Source organism: Botryllus schlosseri, chromosome 16 (genome assembly GCF_051294905.1).
Source record: "Botryllus schlosseri isolate E-star chromosome 16, Bs_hap1, whole genome shotgun sequence".
In the NCBI taxonomy this organism is placed as follows: domain Eukaryota; kingdom Metazoa; phylum Chordata; class Ascidiacea; order Stolidobranchia; family Styelidae; genus Botryllus; species Botryllus schlosseri.
The window spans coordinates 6,416,801-6,434,165 of record NC_137251.1 but is presented as its reverse complement, the minus strand read 5'-3'; the positions used below and the strand labels follow the sequence as shown (position 1 = coordinate 6,434,165).

Below are 17,365 nucleotides of genomic sequence, written 5' to 3'. Positions count from 1 at the left end.
TTCCCATTTATTATAGGTGCCGATCGAAGTTGTGCTTAAAATGGACTGGGATACGAGAAATATTATTGAATGCTCAAGGGGAGGAACGCTAAATGCTATTTTTATAATGAACACAAATTTCGGTGATTCTCGTGGCGAGGGTACAAAAGTTCCCAGCCCACCAGTGTAGCTATGGGCCAGGTATCGTCCTTGGAGGTAAACTTTATGTCGATTCGCTATCCACATATGGCACTGGAATTATCAAATTATGAAAGCATGTCACAATAATATTATTAAGGAAAACCATGTTTTCTATGCATTGCTATATAGGTCAAAATAATATATCGACCAAAAAATACGATGACCGGGGCCTATGATACTTAGTACTTAGTACTAAGATACTTAGTATCGTAGGCCCCGCGATGACCAAGGTGAAGACTCGCATTTCTGAAAGGGAACAGTAAAAGTCACACTGATTTGACATAAATCTTTATCATAATGATTTCGTTTTGTGTCAAAATTTTGTTCTTTTAAAACTCTGTTGATGCACAGTTCATTTCCTGCACCAGTAATTTATGGTAATGTATTAGATGTGTAGTTAGATGTGTGTTCTGGTCGATTTTTGTATGTATAACTCTACGAACATTTTGGATTTCGCGAAGGCGTGCTGATTAGCGTAGGTGTTGCGCAGGTCAGTAAAAGTTAAGAACCATTAGTCTATGTGGAATCAAATCGTGACGAACTGTATGTCATATGATTGAGTCCTGTGATTGGAAATATTTCGCAATGCTACCTATAGTCCTGCCTCATTCTGTGATTTCTACTCGGAGTTGCAATGGCAGAATCGATTGCATTGCTTAACGTTTTACGAAGTCTGCATTTGCTGCGACATGGGCTTGAGTGTATGAATCATCTGCGAAAACAGTTCGCACGCGTCTAGACCTTAGGCAGAGGTCGCCACACACTCGATCTTTATGTCAACGATTCATCAGTTAGTTATTGGAGATTGGATCTCGTCATTCCGTAGTAAGTGGCCTTTGATGCATATCTTCGAACCAAACAATTCGAACGCAATTGCTAATTTATAAGAATCAGCTTTCCGTCGCATACAATTGTAAGGACAACGGAACAGTCGGTCCCGAACTTTCTGAACAACATCTGTGATAAAGAGACAATTCCCGCAAAAGCAATCTGCTTTCCAAAGGTTTTTTTTTTTCAATATCATATCTAAAATCGGCTCAAATAAAATTGGGGGTTCAGTGATTTCTACAATGGGGTGGGTAAAAACGTCAGCAGCCCTGTTTGGTACAAGTATCAGTTTTCACGCCATGCCGCCTGTAGTAAACGATTCAAATTCGCCTATAGAAAGGTTTGTATATGACTGTGTTGAAGTCATTTTCTTCATATACCGTTTTTTGGAGGATATACGCACAGTCGCACATCCTTTCACAAACAATGTGATATGTGCTTTCTAGTTTTGCGTAAGGGTAAGATTCCATGTTGTAATTGAATAAACGCAAACCAAACATGAAATTACTTAAGATGGAAATTGGATGATCTTTATTTATATTGATTTTGAAAATTTATAGGCGATCTGCGATCATGTGCTGATGAATATCGTGAACTACAACTGAAGTCAAGAATTTCATCAACAAAAGCAAAGATACTGCCTGAAATGAAATTCTGATAACGCTCACATTAGAAGAACAAATGGCCCGGACTCAGTCATAGGAGCCTGCTGCATTACAAATACTTGAAAACGTAAACCGGCTATCACACGTTGGGGGAGATAGCGTATAGTGGTGAGCGCGGGCCTCATCCAAGCAGGTGGCTCGGGTTTTATTCCCGCCGTCGGAGGTTATTCTGGGCTCCTCGCCTCCCGGGTCATTCTTCTTGCGGCGACAAAAAGCCCAGCAAAAGACCTGATAAAGAAAGAAAATGGCAAGAAATAGCTTCTAGAAATGACCGATGAAGAATAACATCGAAGAAGACTGTGATATCAGGCACTAGGTCGAGGTGGATGCCAGTTCAAGAGACCCGAGCTAGATGGTCGTTCGTCATCCCCTCTGTCTGTCTTGTATATCGCATTTTACATTGTGAGTGTGTCTTGGGCAGATGAAAATATAATATGTCGAATAACTGATCGATTTTATGCAATATGACGATTTCTCTTGAACTGCATGGGCACAATCTGGTTCAGAAATATTACACAACCTGTGTCGCAAGACGAGTATGCTTTTTAGCATTAAATTCTCCAGATTCCAGTCCGTCGTTTATATTCACAGTGAAACAACGTCTCGGTTACTAAACATTGGTCTATTCTTTGCCATAATTCCTGTTATATACCCTCTCACAATATATTTTTTCCACTGTTCTTGACGTAAGAATTTCAGATTTCTGACTCACTTAATCAAACTGAACATTTCTATCAAGGAAGACATCCTGTTTCTCATATGGGTCACTGGGTACATGGTAGTATATCCATTACAAAGGTAAGCATCATATAGTATCATTTTATAGTAAAAGAACGAAAAATGGATTAGGCCTGGTATTATCTATCCAAGGGATCAGTAAAAGTGGACAATTCCACATGAGGACAATTCATATATACAACACGTCAGGCACCATCCTCCGAGGTATAAACTTTACGCCGATTTGCCATCCAAACGACTCTGAAATAAACAATATACGAATGCAAGTCACGATAGGAGGAAATCATGTTTTCTATTTTATGCTAGGTCAAAATAACATTTCAAAAGCATGCGATAACAAACGCTAAGCTAAATTGTCAATACGATATATAACATAGAAGGTAATAAAGAAGGCCCGATTCTTTCTGGTTGGGTCTATACTTTACCATTAGCCCCGGAGTCCGAACCCAATATAGTGTTGCTGTTTAGCACTCGATACATCGCAGCAGTATAGGAACCATATGGTACGAAAAGAAACCAGTTCGTCAGGGATTTGAAAGATCTCTTCCAAATCGCAACATTTCGCTCGATGTATCGGCCTTACGGCAATAACCTTTCTATTCTAACAACTCTATCACAGGATGCTGTGCTTTTCAAATCTCAACCTGTGGGAGGTACGCACTGTGCGGACGAACAAATTTGCAATGCGGATGACAAACGTGATGCGGATAAAAAAAAATTGTGCATATTTTTCACTTTTTCTGACGAGGAATGATTCTAATAAACTTATTAGGATATTAAATACAGTAGCCCCCTGATTTTGTCGTTGCGACGCATTTGTAGAAACTTGTTAAATTTACGACGCACCGCTAATCGTACGATAATTTTTTGTCTCGCAACATTCGGAGTGAATTAATTATATTGCCACAATTGCGACTATTTATTGTGCAAATGAGACACGCAGTGTGTCGCTTACCCCCTTATCGGCCCGGTGCGTCACGGCAAAAATTTCCTACGGCAAGTCACAAGCCACAAGCGGGTGTAAAGTCCTGGCCATTCAAGCACTGAAAGTTCTCTTACAAACACCCCAACTTGTTTGGTTAAAATTGCCTTTAGTGAACGAGTTGACATCAAAAAAAGAGGAAAAGGAATTGTATTCTTGACGAGACAATTGATAGCCAGATGCATGAAGCTTTGGAGCATGGTTCTCGAAAAGGTTGAAAAGGACTGACTGAATACATGAAAGCAGTTACTTACGTCATCATGAAAACCACGATTGCATATAGCATCGCCGCGACTATGAGGGAAAATCCGTGAAATATCTGCAACGTGGATGGGTACAACGTAAGAAAGACAAAAGGGCCGAAGATTCCCGCAAGGTTTTCCAACGCAGACACCATCGCTAGCACGGCATGTGGCATTGTGCTATATACATATAGGCGGCATACGCCGGTATGCTATACCCATAGTATTACATACAGACATATATGTTAACGTTATATATCAGTATAATATCCATCCATAGTATAGTGTAAATCTGGAGAAACATTACTAGTACCTTGATCATCAACTGAAACCAATTTGGTTGCTTCAGATCTTATGAATGACGTAGTCAGATTATACACCAACGCGAAACTTGTGGCTGAAAAGTAAAAATTCGAAAATCATCCTAGACATCGCTGTATAATTCAAAACATCGGTTTGCAGATACTGCCGCATCATTTGTCAAGTGATCAATAAAGTAATGTTGAGTATTTTATCTATAGTACGAGAAAATATTTTTGACAAGCATAAGTAAATGTCAAATTTTTATCGTGCGAGAAATGAATTTGGCAAGCATATTATTAGTAAATATAAAAAGGTTTCATTCTATCAAAGAAATAATTAACGGTTTGGGACATCTTGTTATCAATGAAACACGAAAGTTAAATGTAAAATCCATACCTGAAAACACAAGCACGGGCCCCGTAGCCATACTCATCAAAGTATTGGAACATATTCTGGCAAACGCCCCCAGTATGATAATCGCTTGGCCACCGAAATTGAAAAAGCCTTGATATAGCCAGAGCAACGCAGGCACACCAATAATTAGCCCATTAGCGAGACCCTGCAAATGTATAGCAGTGTATATATACTGTATACACATCGGGAAAACGCGAACAATCGAGCGAGAGCGGTTTACGGTAGTATAAAATGTTTTTTCGCATGCTAACCATTATATAGGTGATATTCAAATATCGAGATAATCCCCCCAACGCACCGCTTGAGCTCCCACTAGATCAGGGGTGAAACAAACGGGATATGACACGAGAAACATGGTCGTGAACATCGAAACTCCATCTGTGGCAAACATGTATATTGTGTAGGACATCGCGTAGGACCACAGCCGCCATCTTCTTCCTTTCTTGATCTCCTGGCAAGGCCAGGCATCGTCACGGTCGTCTACCAAACAGTAAAGTTTTACTAAAGGATTATGACTGGTTTGGAAACGAGGCAAACTTTCTCGTATCCAACCCACTATTTTAGTGGTTCCCAACCTTTTCCCACCCGCGTACTATTTCGAGGTTTTATGCAGTGCTTACGTACCACCTATAAGTTACGCGCGCCGAAGGCGGTCAAAAATGTTTCCACCGCGTTGAGCTGCCGAGGCAGCAAAACAGAAAAGAAACTGCCCATTTTAAGGTGCAGTATATGATTTCTGTATGGATCCATTTGGAATCCTTGTGGTCAAATATATTAAAACGTAATTTGGTTAGGTAAGAATCCCAATGCTTTAAGACTAGATCTCTTCCCTGTAGGCCTGGCGGGCATCCTTTTTGCCATTCACGGCCGCATTTAAACTACTCGTGTAGCCGACGGCCGCATCCCAGGACATAGTCGTAATTAACTATATGTGGACGCCAAATGCCCACGTTAAAGTGTATATGTCCATTTCTGGTGAACTCCGGACTAATCTATTTAATCATATAGGCTTGCCATACGCACAGAAATCGCGAGTGGTCACTGGTGATATTATGGGACTGCAGGCGTTGCCCCGTGGAGCGCGAATTTTTTAAAGATTTACTGATGAATTTCTTAAATAATATTAGAATTTTTACATGTTACCATCAAACATATATCCCTGTCTCAGCCCATGGATGTGGTCATATTCACCGGTAGAGTTGATGGAGGGAGTGTTTTCGAAAATTTAGGGCAAGTTATAAAGATGATGCATCCTCGGGTGGGCCAATTGTTATTAGTCACTTTGTTGCATGCTGTTATTTCTTGACCTTCCATCAGGATTGTCGGTATAGGTGTACACGATTCCGAGTTGGTATTTCTATATAGGGCGCATCATTTTCCTCTACTCTTCACATCTGAAATATGGGGCTCTTATTGGGGCTCTACTATAGTAAAGTTGGAAAATGAAGACACATTGAATCGCCACCAGCGCGAAGAAAATTTCAAGATTAATTAAAATCTATCAAGAAATCGGGAGTCAATTCGTAATGCAAATTGCATGTCGACGACCGCTAACACATACTAATTCATTTACGTATCCACGGTCGCACAAATTCCCTTCTACGGCGGCATGCGGTCCCAGGGTGGCCACCCCTGTCGTAGGTCGTCATTGGTGGGAGTCTCCCTGTCCACGACGACGAAAACTTGAAGTCAACCCCACCTGAACTAGTAGTTCCCTTCGGTCGAAAAAAAACAGGATCTACTCGCGTACCACCTGGCAGACCTTCGCGTACCACTAGTGGTACGCGTACCACAGGCTGGGAACCACTGCACAATTTAATGGGCAGCTTCGACTTTTTACTGATAAGCGGCGAAGATCAATTTCGTATCCAGGTTGGCGAAAGGTGCATATGTCCCCCCAAAATTTTGAACTCGGACATCGTGTTCATTACTTCACAATGGACAAATGAAGTAACACCGCTTATTGCATAAGCTTACAGCATATAGATAAACCTCAAACAATGGGAATGATTTCTGAAGCCGACCTCGGTCGGGCTCGAAACCCCTAAGCATTGGTGTTGCAACGGGCGAGCGAACGTATTAGTACGCTACTCGCCACCACCGCACCACTAGATGGTCAGAGCATAATCGATGCTCAACAAACCTTCAAGGCAATTTTCGCACACACATCGCTTCGTGGTATAAATATTCCATGAGTGCACTAATTGCTTAAGCAGTATGGAAATATTCATCTGCGAGTCGTCTTTTGCGTTTGCCGTCTCGACATACGATCCGTCATCATTCGATTCGTCTCGAAATAGCGGATTGGTCGTGGGGCGTTCATCCGTGCCGTTCTTCGTAGACATCGTAAATGGTATGAGCGACGCCGACACCGCGGCGCAACAGGCAATGAAAATCGAGCTTGGAACGAATCCGCTATTTTCGATCCAATAACCGGTGCCTAGTTGCCCCAGACCTCCTCCGACTGAGGCGGCAACCTCGAGTATTGTGAATCTGAGAAATTTGTAGCATTGTGTTAAACGCTGACGTGCTAACGAAGTATTTCTGCTCCTCTTAGTACCCAATTATAGGATTTGCCTACTCGCACTACTTACAGGAGTATACAACATACGGTCCGCGAAGCAATTTTGAGTAGATCGAGAAAATGCCTGAATTAATCAGCACAAATAACAATCATTGAGATTTTTAGTATAGGAGATACATCCATTAATAATACCCCAAGACAGCAAATGTCGAGTATGTTCATTAGGGCTCTTCAAAAATGACTTTTTTTCTCAAATCGTACTGGCTACTTGATAAAATTGTTAGGTTACCTAATTTAAGCCTACACACAAAATTTGGTTCAATTCCAGCCAGTAACCGCTTTGCTACAGGAGAAGAAAGTTTCTATTTTTTATATAAAAATAAATGATAAAAAATTTGAAAATTTTCTGTTCACCCCATGAAAGTGTTAGGTTGTCTATAGAAACGATGCTCAACAAATTTTGTTCAATTTCAACCAGTGGAAACGGAGTTATTGCCGTCGAAAAATTTGGATTTGAATAAAATAGTATTTACGGTGACCGATTCTTCGTTTATTTATTATAGTTGTGCTCACCGTAAATACTATTTTATTAAAATCAAAATTTTTCGACGGCAATAACTCCGCTTCCACTGGTTGGAATTGAACCAAATTTGGTGAGGATCGTTTCTATAGACAGCCTAACACTTTCATGGGGTGAACAGGAAATTTTCAAATTTTTTATTATTTATTTTTATATAATAAATAGAAACTTTCTTCTCCTGTAGCAAAGCGGTTACTGGCTGGAATTGAACCAAATTTTGTGTGTAGGCTTAAATTAGGTAACCTAACAATTTTATCAAGTAGCCAGTACGATTTGAGAAAAAAGTCATTTTTGAAGAACCCTAATGTTCATAGGCCTCATTATAACCATACGGCAGTGGTGTTCGGATTTCATTCTGTTCGCCATTAGGAACAAGACGCTGGCATCGACACCAAATTTCATGAAGGCCCAAAAGTAAACACTGAGTTCAGATTTTGATGGAAAAGTTTGCCAAAACGTAGTTATGGGGAATAGAGTTACACAAAAATATACTTCAAATATCTGCGGTCGCACTGCTGTATCCCTTCTGGCAAAGATTCCTGGCCTCCAGAGTAACCCGAATCTCGATTGAATAATAATGAAGCAATCCCTATACGCCTGCATTTTCAGTTACATCTCTTGCATTCCTCTCAACGCATACGCAGGAGTACGACTAAAGCACAGGAAGCATTCAGCTTTTATCATCATTAGATCCAATTTTTAGCCGTTTGCGACTGTATTCAACCGCCCCATCATCAAATTTTTACCAATTCCGTTGTTTGTGAATAAAAGTGTGGCTAGAATAGAACCACTGTGGTCCATAATATAACGTAATATACCATTGTATATACAGGCTTGTTAATAAAGTAAGTGAAAAACAATGACATGGATTTTGAGGCAACATTTTAGAATCATTTGACTGGTCCGGCCCGCTAGTGATCTGAAGGTTTGAATCCAGCCCGTGACGGTAGTTGAGTTTGACACCCCTGTTTTAGACTATATCTGTATACTTATCAGTGTTTAGTCAAACTATTTTCTTTTTTCAATTTGGATTTTGCAAAGTATAAAGTAGTTTTGGGATAAGTTTGCATCACATTTGAAGAGTGAACTTGTCGTAACACCCTGTTGCATATGGTAATTGAATAATTCACGGTAATTGAATTGCATATGTTCTCGAAAAGTGCACCTGTTTGCGACGTCATTACTCATTAATCATTTTGCATCAGTCACGAAGATGCGTCTTCTTGGCCATCTCCGACTGACTACTAGCAGTACATGATCAATAAAAATTGATTTTCAACTGGATCCATACAGGATTGTTGTTGAGCTGTTTAATAATCTTAATCTACATTCGCTAAGGATAATAGAAAATATTATATAAACCTGCGTCCTCTTTCATCCGGGCGTATATTGTCGCTCAGATGAGCGCTGCCGATGTTAATGAGTGCCGAGTAACTGCCAGACGTGCCGTAAACCAGATGAGTGATGATCAGAAAAAATAGGGGTAGCCTGGAACACAGTCTTACGTCAGAACATTACGTGCTTCTACAACACTATCCAAATTGTTCCAGTATTAGACAAGGATGGGTCACACATGAACGGCACCTACAGTCCTGGACCCATCCCATGCACACGGGGAAACGGAACTATTAAAGCTTGCCTATATAGTGTTTCTAGGGGAATCACGCCAGAGACTTGACATATCAATATTGCTGTAGTGAGGTGGAGTAGCTTTCGCGTGTATCAATATTCAGGATCATCGGTTCTCAACTGGGGGTCCGTGAGGCATTTTCAGGGGGTCCGCGAAGCCTCTAAATTTGTAAAATGAATGGCAACCTAATTTGTATATTTTTTTTAATGAGGAAATGCATGAACCAGTTTCGCTTAATAATAGCTGAATCGTTAGGACTCGCATCATTGAAATGGTCGTGCAAGCTCATTTTAATTGTCAAATTGGCAATAGCTTGCTGATGCAACATATTGCTGTTTAGAGATGTTTTGTTAGGTTTTGTGGAAAAATGAAGTGTTGGAGATCAAACAGGGTGACTTCGAAATGTTTACCAAACATTTTGGATTTGAAGTTGTCAGTCTCAGCAAATTAGTTAACAATCGTTTGAAATATAAATTTCTGAATTATTTTCCGAATCTGTCCCAGTGAAGGAATTGAATGCTCGCCACGAAATCCCTTTTCTCCTGTGATATAACCACTATATAACTTCAATATGAGATGCTAGATAGAAATGACTATAGGCTGGACGTGATATGTTCATTAAAATCTCACATCAAAAGCTGTCGTCGGAAGCGTTACGCGTTAATATTACATTTGCCACCAATATATCTTTGTGGAAATGGATTTTCGGCACTCATCAATATCAAATCGAAGACTTTGATTTCCAAGACAATAAATACAGCTGGAAAATTTCCTTCGAAATAACAAAAGTTTACCGAATTTTTACATATAGTGTGCTATTATTTTCAAAAAAAAGTCATTGTGGCTGTTTATCACTAGTCCAGATTTACTATTTGCACAAGACAGTTGACGGTTGCACGATAATTGAGCTAATTTTGAACGAAAACTTGAGGGGTCTGCGGAAGTCCGTCACGGTCCAAAAGGGGTCCGCGAAAACAAAAAGGTTGAGAACCACTGTTCTGGATTATCAATATTACATACACTGGTTAACAAAATGAAAAAATAATTGGCAGAATATCTGAGGTCAGTTTCTGGGGTTTTCGAGGTTGCTGATTACGAATATCACATTAGTTTTGCCAGATTGGCTCTTGCTCAGAAGATATTTATACTCATAAAAAGCCCAAAATTACTGTATTTACCCTTGAATATTACACTTGGTAGGAAGAAAATCGTAGTTTTTTCTAATTTTATACTGCGCATAAATAGATAATTGACGATGAAGAACCCTCATGTCGTTCTCAGACATTCTATCAATATTAACATGACCAGATGCGAAATATTTTTTAGTCAAAAAAGCAGTTTGTCAAGACTAAGAATTGTACTTTTGCACAACGGAAATACACATTCTCCTGTATCAATTAGTCATTCTACAAAGATTGAAGAGAAGTATAGAGGTATAAAATTTGTCCTTAAAAAGCTCAACTACAGTATTCATATGCGTCTTATTTCTTTTGACTTCTAAATGGATAATTTCCCGCTGAGTCAACAAAGTGGGTATATCTAGTATCCAGAGTTGGATCAATTGTAATTTGTAATTGTAATTGAATGTAATTAATTACATTTTTCAATGTAATTGTAATGTAATTGTAATAGAAGCATTTTTATTTTGTGTAATTGTAATTGTAATTGTAATTTGACAAAAATTTTGCTCAATTACAATTTCAATTACATTAAATTGCTATTGAGACCTGGCAAGCACAACATAAAATAATTGACTAATAATGCATTCTCTTTAAATGTCGACAAGGAATTTGATGGATCCATTTGCGGAAGCCCTTGACTGCGCCCTTGCGGGCGAAGTTTTTTTATTTTTAGCGCTATGCTGGCCTCGGCTGCCATTGTATACAATTATTAGCTTACTAACCAACGGATGGATTCTCAACACGTGACTCACGATTGAATACGCCGAGAAGCGAACTGCTGAGCCGGCTAAAAGCAGCAGAATTGATAGTCCCATAGCTGGCGATCCAACCGTCGAAATTTGATATGTATGGTCCTAATCGGGAGCTAGTGTCGCACTGATTCCGCAATAAAAGTATATTTCCAGGCAACGGTACCATCCCAAAATAGTCGTGAAAGTCTGGGAATCGGCATTGTTCTGAACAATCGCTGGGCGTAATTGGTCATTGTTGTGGCCATGCTACTGCGGCGCTCTCACTTTTCAAAACAGTCGGCCTTAAACGCCTTTTTTGGAGCAGTTACATTGCCCTGACGAGATTTTAATTTGTATTTTCGGAATCAGTGCATCGATAGCGTACGATAAAGACCAGATGCATCACATTTAGACGCTTGGATCGCCAGCTCTAGGACTACAAGGTTTGCTGCTTTTAGCCGGCTCTGCAGTGCGTTTGTCGGTGCATTCATCCGTGACTCACATCTTGCGCATCTATCCGTGGGTTGGCAATCTACAATACGATTTCAGATCACGATGCTGCATCGTTACTTCGTCTGGCTAACTAACCAGATCACTGTATATTATACAACGTCTTATCTGACAAAGCACGGTTTTCTTTTTACTCCTCATCCTAATTCCTACGTCCCTCGATAAAAATAATATTATTTCTTTAATTATATACTATATACGCAGATCCAACACGTGCATATATTATAATACTTTTTTGAGGTTTTTTCAACGACATACTGCATATAGTTCGAAAACGTTTTTTCTTTTTATTAATTAACGGGTATTTGCGCATCATGAATGAAACATGAATACTTGAATTGTTGTTAATTACGACGCTACGGTTGTCAAGGAGCACGGTTGAATTTATGATTATTCAATTACATGTTCAACAGCAGCAATTGTAATTGTAATTGTAATGTAATTGAAGCATGCAAGAAGTAATTGTAATTGTAATTGTAATTTGATATTTTTAGCATGGAGTAATTGTAATTGTAATGTAATTGAAATATGCATGAAAGTAATTGTAATTGTAATTGTAATTGTAATTGAACTGAAATAATGTAATTGATCCAACTCTGCTAGTATCCATATCAAACGAGAAGCTTTCATATTCGAATACGGATGAAAGATTTCAATTTCATATTAGGAAGAAGTTCACTGCATGGACTTTCTCCTAAGATGTGGTAAATAAAACTTTTTAGATGGTCACAAAGCACCCCGCAATTACAAATGGTTGGTCCGAAAATTCGTACCTGCATATGGAAAACTTGAAACAAACACGTTCATAAAAGTTCACTTCGTGTTCAGTCATCTTAATATATTTCCTGATCATCTTGTTGATTATCAAGGGGTGAGGTTCCACCAAGACATCAAAATAACAAAAGAAAGATATCAGGGCAGATGATATGAACATATTATGGCAAACCATTGCTGGAACCTTTCGAGAAACAGCACTAAACTGCTTACAGGCGAAAATCGAACAAAAAACAATTGTGCTTTAAAATGAATTAATAATATTATATTCCAACTGATCATTTCAAATTTACACTATAGGTGGTTGACGTAAAACTTTTTGAATTAATGACACGTCATTTGAGTATTTAGGTAAATACTTATATACATGACTGAAGTTTATTTATTCCATGATATCCGTGAAAGTCCATAACTTTGATAAATCTAATACCCCTAAATATAGACCTGTTGATGTAATTTGATTTAAAAGAATCTTCTGTCTGTAAAAATAACAAGTAGATTGAATTCCTTAACTTTATAGTACGACTGGGCCGATTTTCCATCCAGCCATTACAGCGAATATGGGACATTTTGGTCACAATAGCCCCATAGGTTATCTCCAAAACAAGAGCAAATTTTAAAAAAAACATCAAGGTCATATCCGGAATCAGTGCCCTTCAGAACCCCCAAAACCGCTCCTACTTCGTCTGGCTAAAAATATGTGTTGACCAGTGATATCAACATCAACTGCCAACTCGTTCAAATTTGTATTCAATACAGACCGCGACCGCAGCACATGAATTTTCGTGTGCATTTGATAATAGCCTACAATCCCAACAATCGTGTGCTGACCCGGGAAATGCTATTTTCTTGAGAGAATTTGTGCCATGCATAAAAAATCTGACAACAGCTAGTCCCGACTATACTGAGTAAAAGTTCGTTATAATAAATTTATCATGATGAATAGTAGGTCCATGTTGCACCCGATTTACCGACTATTATTATTTGTCCATTCATAAATTTGCAATAGTCTAACGCTAAACCTCGCAAGGCGAATCTCCTTACATAATAGGCCTACCTATAAGCAATAATAATGCATTGCATAAGAGCTGCCACCAACGTCCCCACGACAGGAAATGCAATAGCTGCCTTTCGTCCAATTTTGTCGCTCCACGACGTTAATACCGTCGCTCCTACGAAGCAGGTGATGTATCCAGAGAGTGTGCAATAAAGTGTCCATCTAGACTAGAGGGAGTACTAATTATTGTATTTCTTCTTTGGAATACAGTATTTACCGTGCCTTGAAACTTCATTGGCAACTGCCTGTTGATCAACTCTGCTTGTGGTATTCGCTGAACAATATTCGACAGATTGGTTCTTCGTGAAATTCAAATTCTCGGACACTACCTAGAAAAAATACCTCAATAGCGACATTCATGAAAGGCAAAACAGACACAGTCACGGCAATTCGAAAACTGAAATCCGTTGATTCCCAAAGTTCAGGATCGGCTATATACAAAGGAAGCAGCGCATAAAACCAGCAATTACCATACTTCTATATAGTTCTTAATAAATAACAACAAGAATCTGTCGACGACACAACTAAAGGTGCCATAACGGTATTAATCGGTATATTAGTTTTATCCGATCAAGACACACAATGTACAATGCGATACGCAATACACAATGCGATGTGATAAACAGATAGGACAATGTCGAAACATCCTAGTGCAGTGGTTCCCAACGTGGGCGATATCGCCTCCAGTGGGCGATTATGAGAAACAAGGGGCGACAATAACAAAGGGGGCGACAGGGGGCGATGGGGGGCGAAAATATGAGGGCGTCTACTAAGATATATTTAATTGACATGGCTTATTCTGATTATGATGCGAAAAAAGGTAAACTCAACGGAAAGTATAGACGCGAAAACCGGGTTTCCTCAGAAAATAGGCATCTTTTAGTAAATTCACCAGCGATCATAGTTAAGTGAATACATTTTCCGCTTATATGTTAGGGTTACCATATTTTGGGAATCTGAAAAGAGGACACTTTTTCAAAATTTTCAGACTTACAATACTGGAAAAAATGATAAATTTATTCCGAGTTGTAGTTGGTTGACTAAAAAAAGGTCATTTTTCCGGCCCGACTCCGGAAATATACACTTTTGTTGAATTCTCCGTTGGTTGACTTAAAAAAAGGAAGTAAACTTTCTGGCTCAACTCCCGAAATACCCGCCGGAACATTACTTGAGTAATCATTTCCTTTTCATTTCAGTCGAATTTTAGCTTAAATTTAACCTGAATTTTAAAAAAGAGGCCAAATTCTCTAAAAAGAGAACATTTGGGCGTACTCTGAGGAAACTTTCAAAAAAATCCTCTTAAAAGAGGACGTATGGTAACCCTATTATATGTCCTCTTTTTCGTATCCGTAAATATGGGGGGCGAAAATTTGTTTCGAGATTGATAGAGGGGCGATGAGTCGAAAAAGGTTGGGAACCACCGTCCTATAGTACTACCTCGCAAACTAACATCCACCGCGGCCCAATACCTGATGCAACAGTGCTCGATCGTGATCATTCAAGTGTATCAGGCAAACAAAATATTTCAAAATTTCAGTCTCATTTGTGCATACTTTATAGTTTATACACTGCTCCAATTCTACTGCGTTGGGTTTCTACCCATGTAATATATTGCACAACTCGGTTTGGTGTCATAGTAGAAATCGTGTGACATTGTGTTTCTCTAGCAAGCTGTGGTCTGGGTTGTAATAGGCCTGGAGCGAGTTGGGAGGGTTGGTGTCACACTTGCTGATGTTGAGCCAACAACCAAACAGTCGCGTTTGCCAACCAATTATTCGACCGATTCTGGGTCAGATCCGTACCTATTTTTATTTCACAAGCATTTCTCACCTGATATATGAACTGGTATTGAACTGTATGGAACGTGAATTGACACGCGCAGGCGAAGAAAGTCACAGCCTCGACGGCATATGGAAATTCCCAAGGCATTCCTGAATTCTTGCAGTATCGTCCGGGGTAATCAACTTTGTGTATTTGCCCTTCGGAATTGAATTGAAACCGCAATCGACGTAGTAATCGACTCGCGGGTGTTATTATTCCTACCTTTCCTATGCCTCAATACGAACAGGGCTATGTCGTGCTCGTTCCAGGGGATCTAACCAATCACAAGCTATCAGATGTTTTTCTGGCTATAAGATAAGCTTGCAATCACCTAATCATTTCCAGTATGCATGGGTTGCAATGCAATTTTCCAGATAACGGCAACTATGATTTCACTGGCAAATGCAAAATGATCGCAACACGTTGCTGGTGGTGATATCTCTTATCGTTAGCAGAAGGAAATAACATAATTCATTGTTCATAGGAGGAATGTTCAAGTATTACATTGGCGACTGGCATGAACTGTACTTGGGTTCAAAACTGCAATCATGTGGTTTGTACCAAATTCATTCGCAACAAGTGCAGCCTCAACGCGCTCTGCATTCCAATCACTATTTGCTACCGATGACCTAACCGGCGTAACGGGGTGGAACAAACTAAGACGGTCGCAAAAGCACCATTCAATTGTTGGCTTTAGACTAGCGGTTCTCAACCTCTTTAGCACGGGCAAAAAAATTTACTGACCGCCGAACCTTCAAAAATCAAAATTAATCAAAAATTTCATACGACAAATGTGTGCAGCCATGGCCATGGTGCAACTCAAAAGAATCTATCCGAAACCTTAAGTCGGTGATATATTTTCCGCTGCAAGGCACGGTCCCGTTAAAAACAACCAACTTCATTTTGGTAGTTTGGTTTCTTTTGAAAGAACTTCGACTTTCCTGTTTGCTATTACTCTGGTAAATGCCGTTCAACTTATTGAAGCATGAAATTGATATGCAAAATTGTAATATATTTCGCGGACTGGCGTAAAGATACCACGGACCGCACTGGCGGTTTGAAACCACTGTCTGCTTTACCCACTGCTGTGGCGTCGTATTCGTATCCCCGATGTTAATAGTGGAAGAGTTTTGTCCTGATCCAAATGTACATAATGGCTATGTTGCAGCACATTACCGCTACTACTTTGACTCTAGCGGCAAAAAATGCAATTCCATGGTTACGATTCTTTCGCTCTAGACCACTCCAGCCATCGTATGTCGTCGTAACTGTGTCTGAGGAAAAGGGCCTCCGCCAAACGCTACCAGAGTTAAGAGACCACCAAAATATAGTTATAATAAATATGTCTAGTCAGATCGTGACAAACTGCATGTCATATGGGAATATTTCTTAATACACCCTAGTCCTGTTTCACTCTGTGATTCCTTATACTTGCAGTTGCAATTTCGAAAACGATTGCAGGTACGCTTCAAGACATTGCCTGGCGATATTACGAAGTCTGCATTCGCAGAGTCATACGTCTTGAGTGCATGACTCGTCTGCATAAACAGGTCAGACATGTCTACGCCACAGGCAGAGGTCGCCACGCACTATAGATCTTTATGTCAGTGACTCATCAGCTCGATGGAGATTGGATCCAGTCATTCCGTTGTGACCTAATACCTATCTCCGATCAAAACAATTGGAGGGAAATTACTAATTTAGAAGTATCAGCGTTCTGTCGCGTAGGCCTGCAATGACAAGGATGAGGGAACACTCGGATATGAATACCATCTTTGTAATATAAAAACGCCTAGAAGTGAGCCGCGCAACAAGTCGGTAAATACGGAATAAAAAATAAAAAGAATATCAGCCTGGTGTAAAATCACCAATGTAGTCGAAGCATAATGAATATCAAACAAACAAACCATCTTTGTAAAAAGCGATCTTTCTCGTAAAAGCGATTTTCTTCTCAAAGCTGCATTTCAATTGGCTCCATGTAAAACGTCTATTACCTGTGGTTCCAAATCTTTTTCAACTCACGCCCCTTATAAATCTCGACACAAATCCCCTCAGACCCCCCCCCCCCCCACGTGTCCAAAAAAGAGGACATATACTCGAGAAATTTATTCACCTAAATCTGATCGATGGTGCATTTACTAAAAACGGTCATTTTTTTGAGATGATATGTGATAGGAAAACAGGTTTCCGCGTATACTTTATGAG

General features: G+C 39.6%; 1 protein-coding gene across 2 annotated transcripts; it reads right to left on the bottom strand.

Moving 5' to 3' along the window:
- Positions 1 to 2,472: 2,472 nt before the first annotated feature.
- On the bottom strand, positions 2,473 to 17,259 carry LOC145459162 (proton-coupled folate transporter-like). Of its 2 annotated transcripts, XM_080337794.1 has the most exons (11): positions 15,383 to 17,259; positions 15,170 to 15,318; positions 13,562 to 13,668; positions 13,340 to 13,501; positions 8,819 to 8,944; positions 6,496 to 6,845; positions 4,651 to 4,832; positions 4,335 to 4,497; positions 3,948 to 4,032; positions 3,648 to 3,803; positions 2,473 to 2,651 (listed from the first exon to the last, which is right to left on the bottom strand). In XM_080337794.1, the coding sequence occupies exons 2-11, from the start codon at positions 15,266 to 15,268 to the stop codon at positions 2,597 to 2,599; spliced, it is 1,485 nt and encodes a 494-aa protein (XP_080193920.1). In that variant the 5' UTR covers positions 15,269 to 15,318; positions 15,383 to 17,259; the 3' UTR covers positions 2,473 to 2,596. The 2 variants fall into 2 exon arrangements, with proteins under 2 accessions (XP_080193920.1, XP_080193921.1); XM_080337795.1 differs by lacking the exons at positions 15,170 to 15,318; positions 15,383 to 17,259 and having other exon boundaries at positions 13,557 to 13,668.
- Between the last annotated feature and the right edge of the window lie 106 nt (positions 17,260 to 17,365).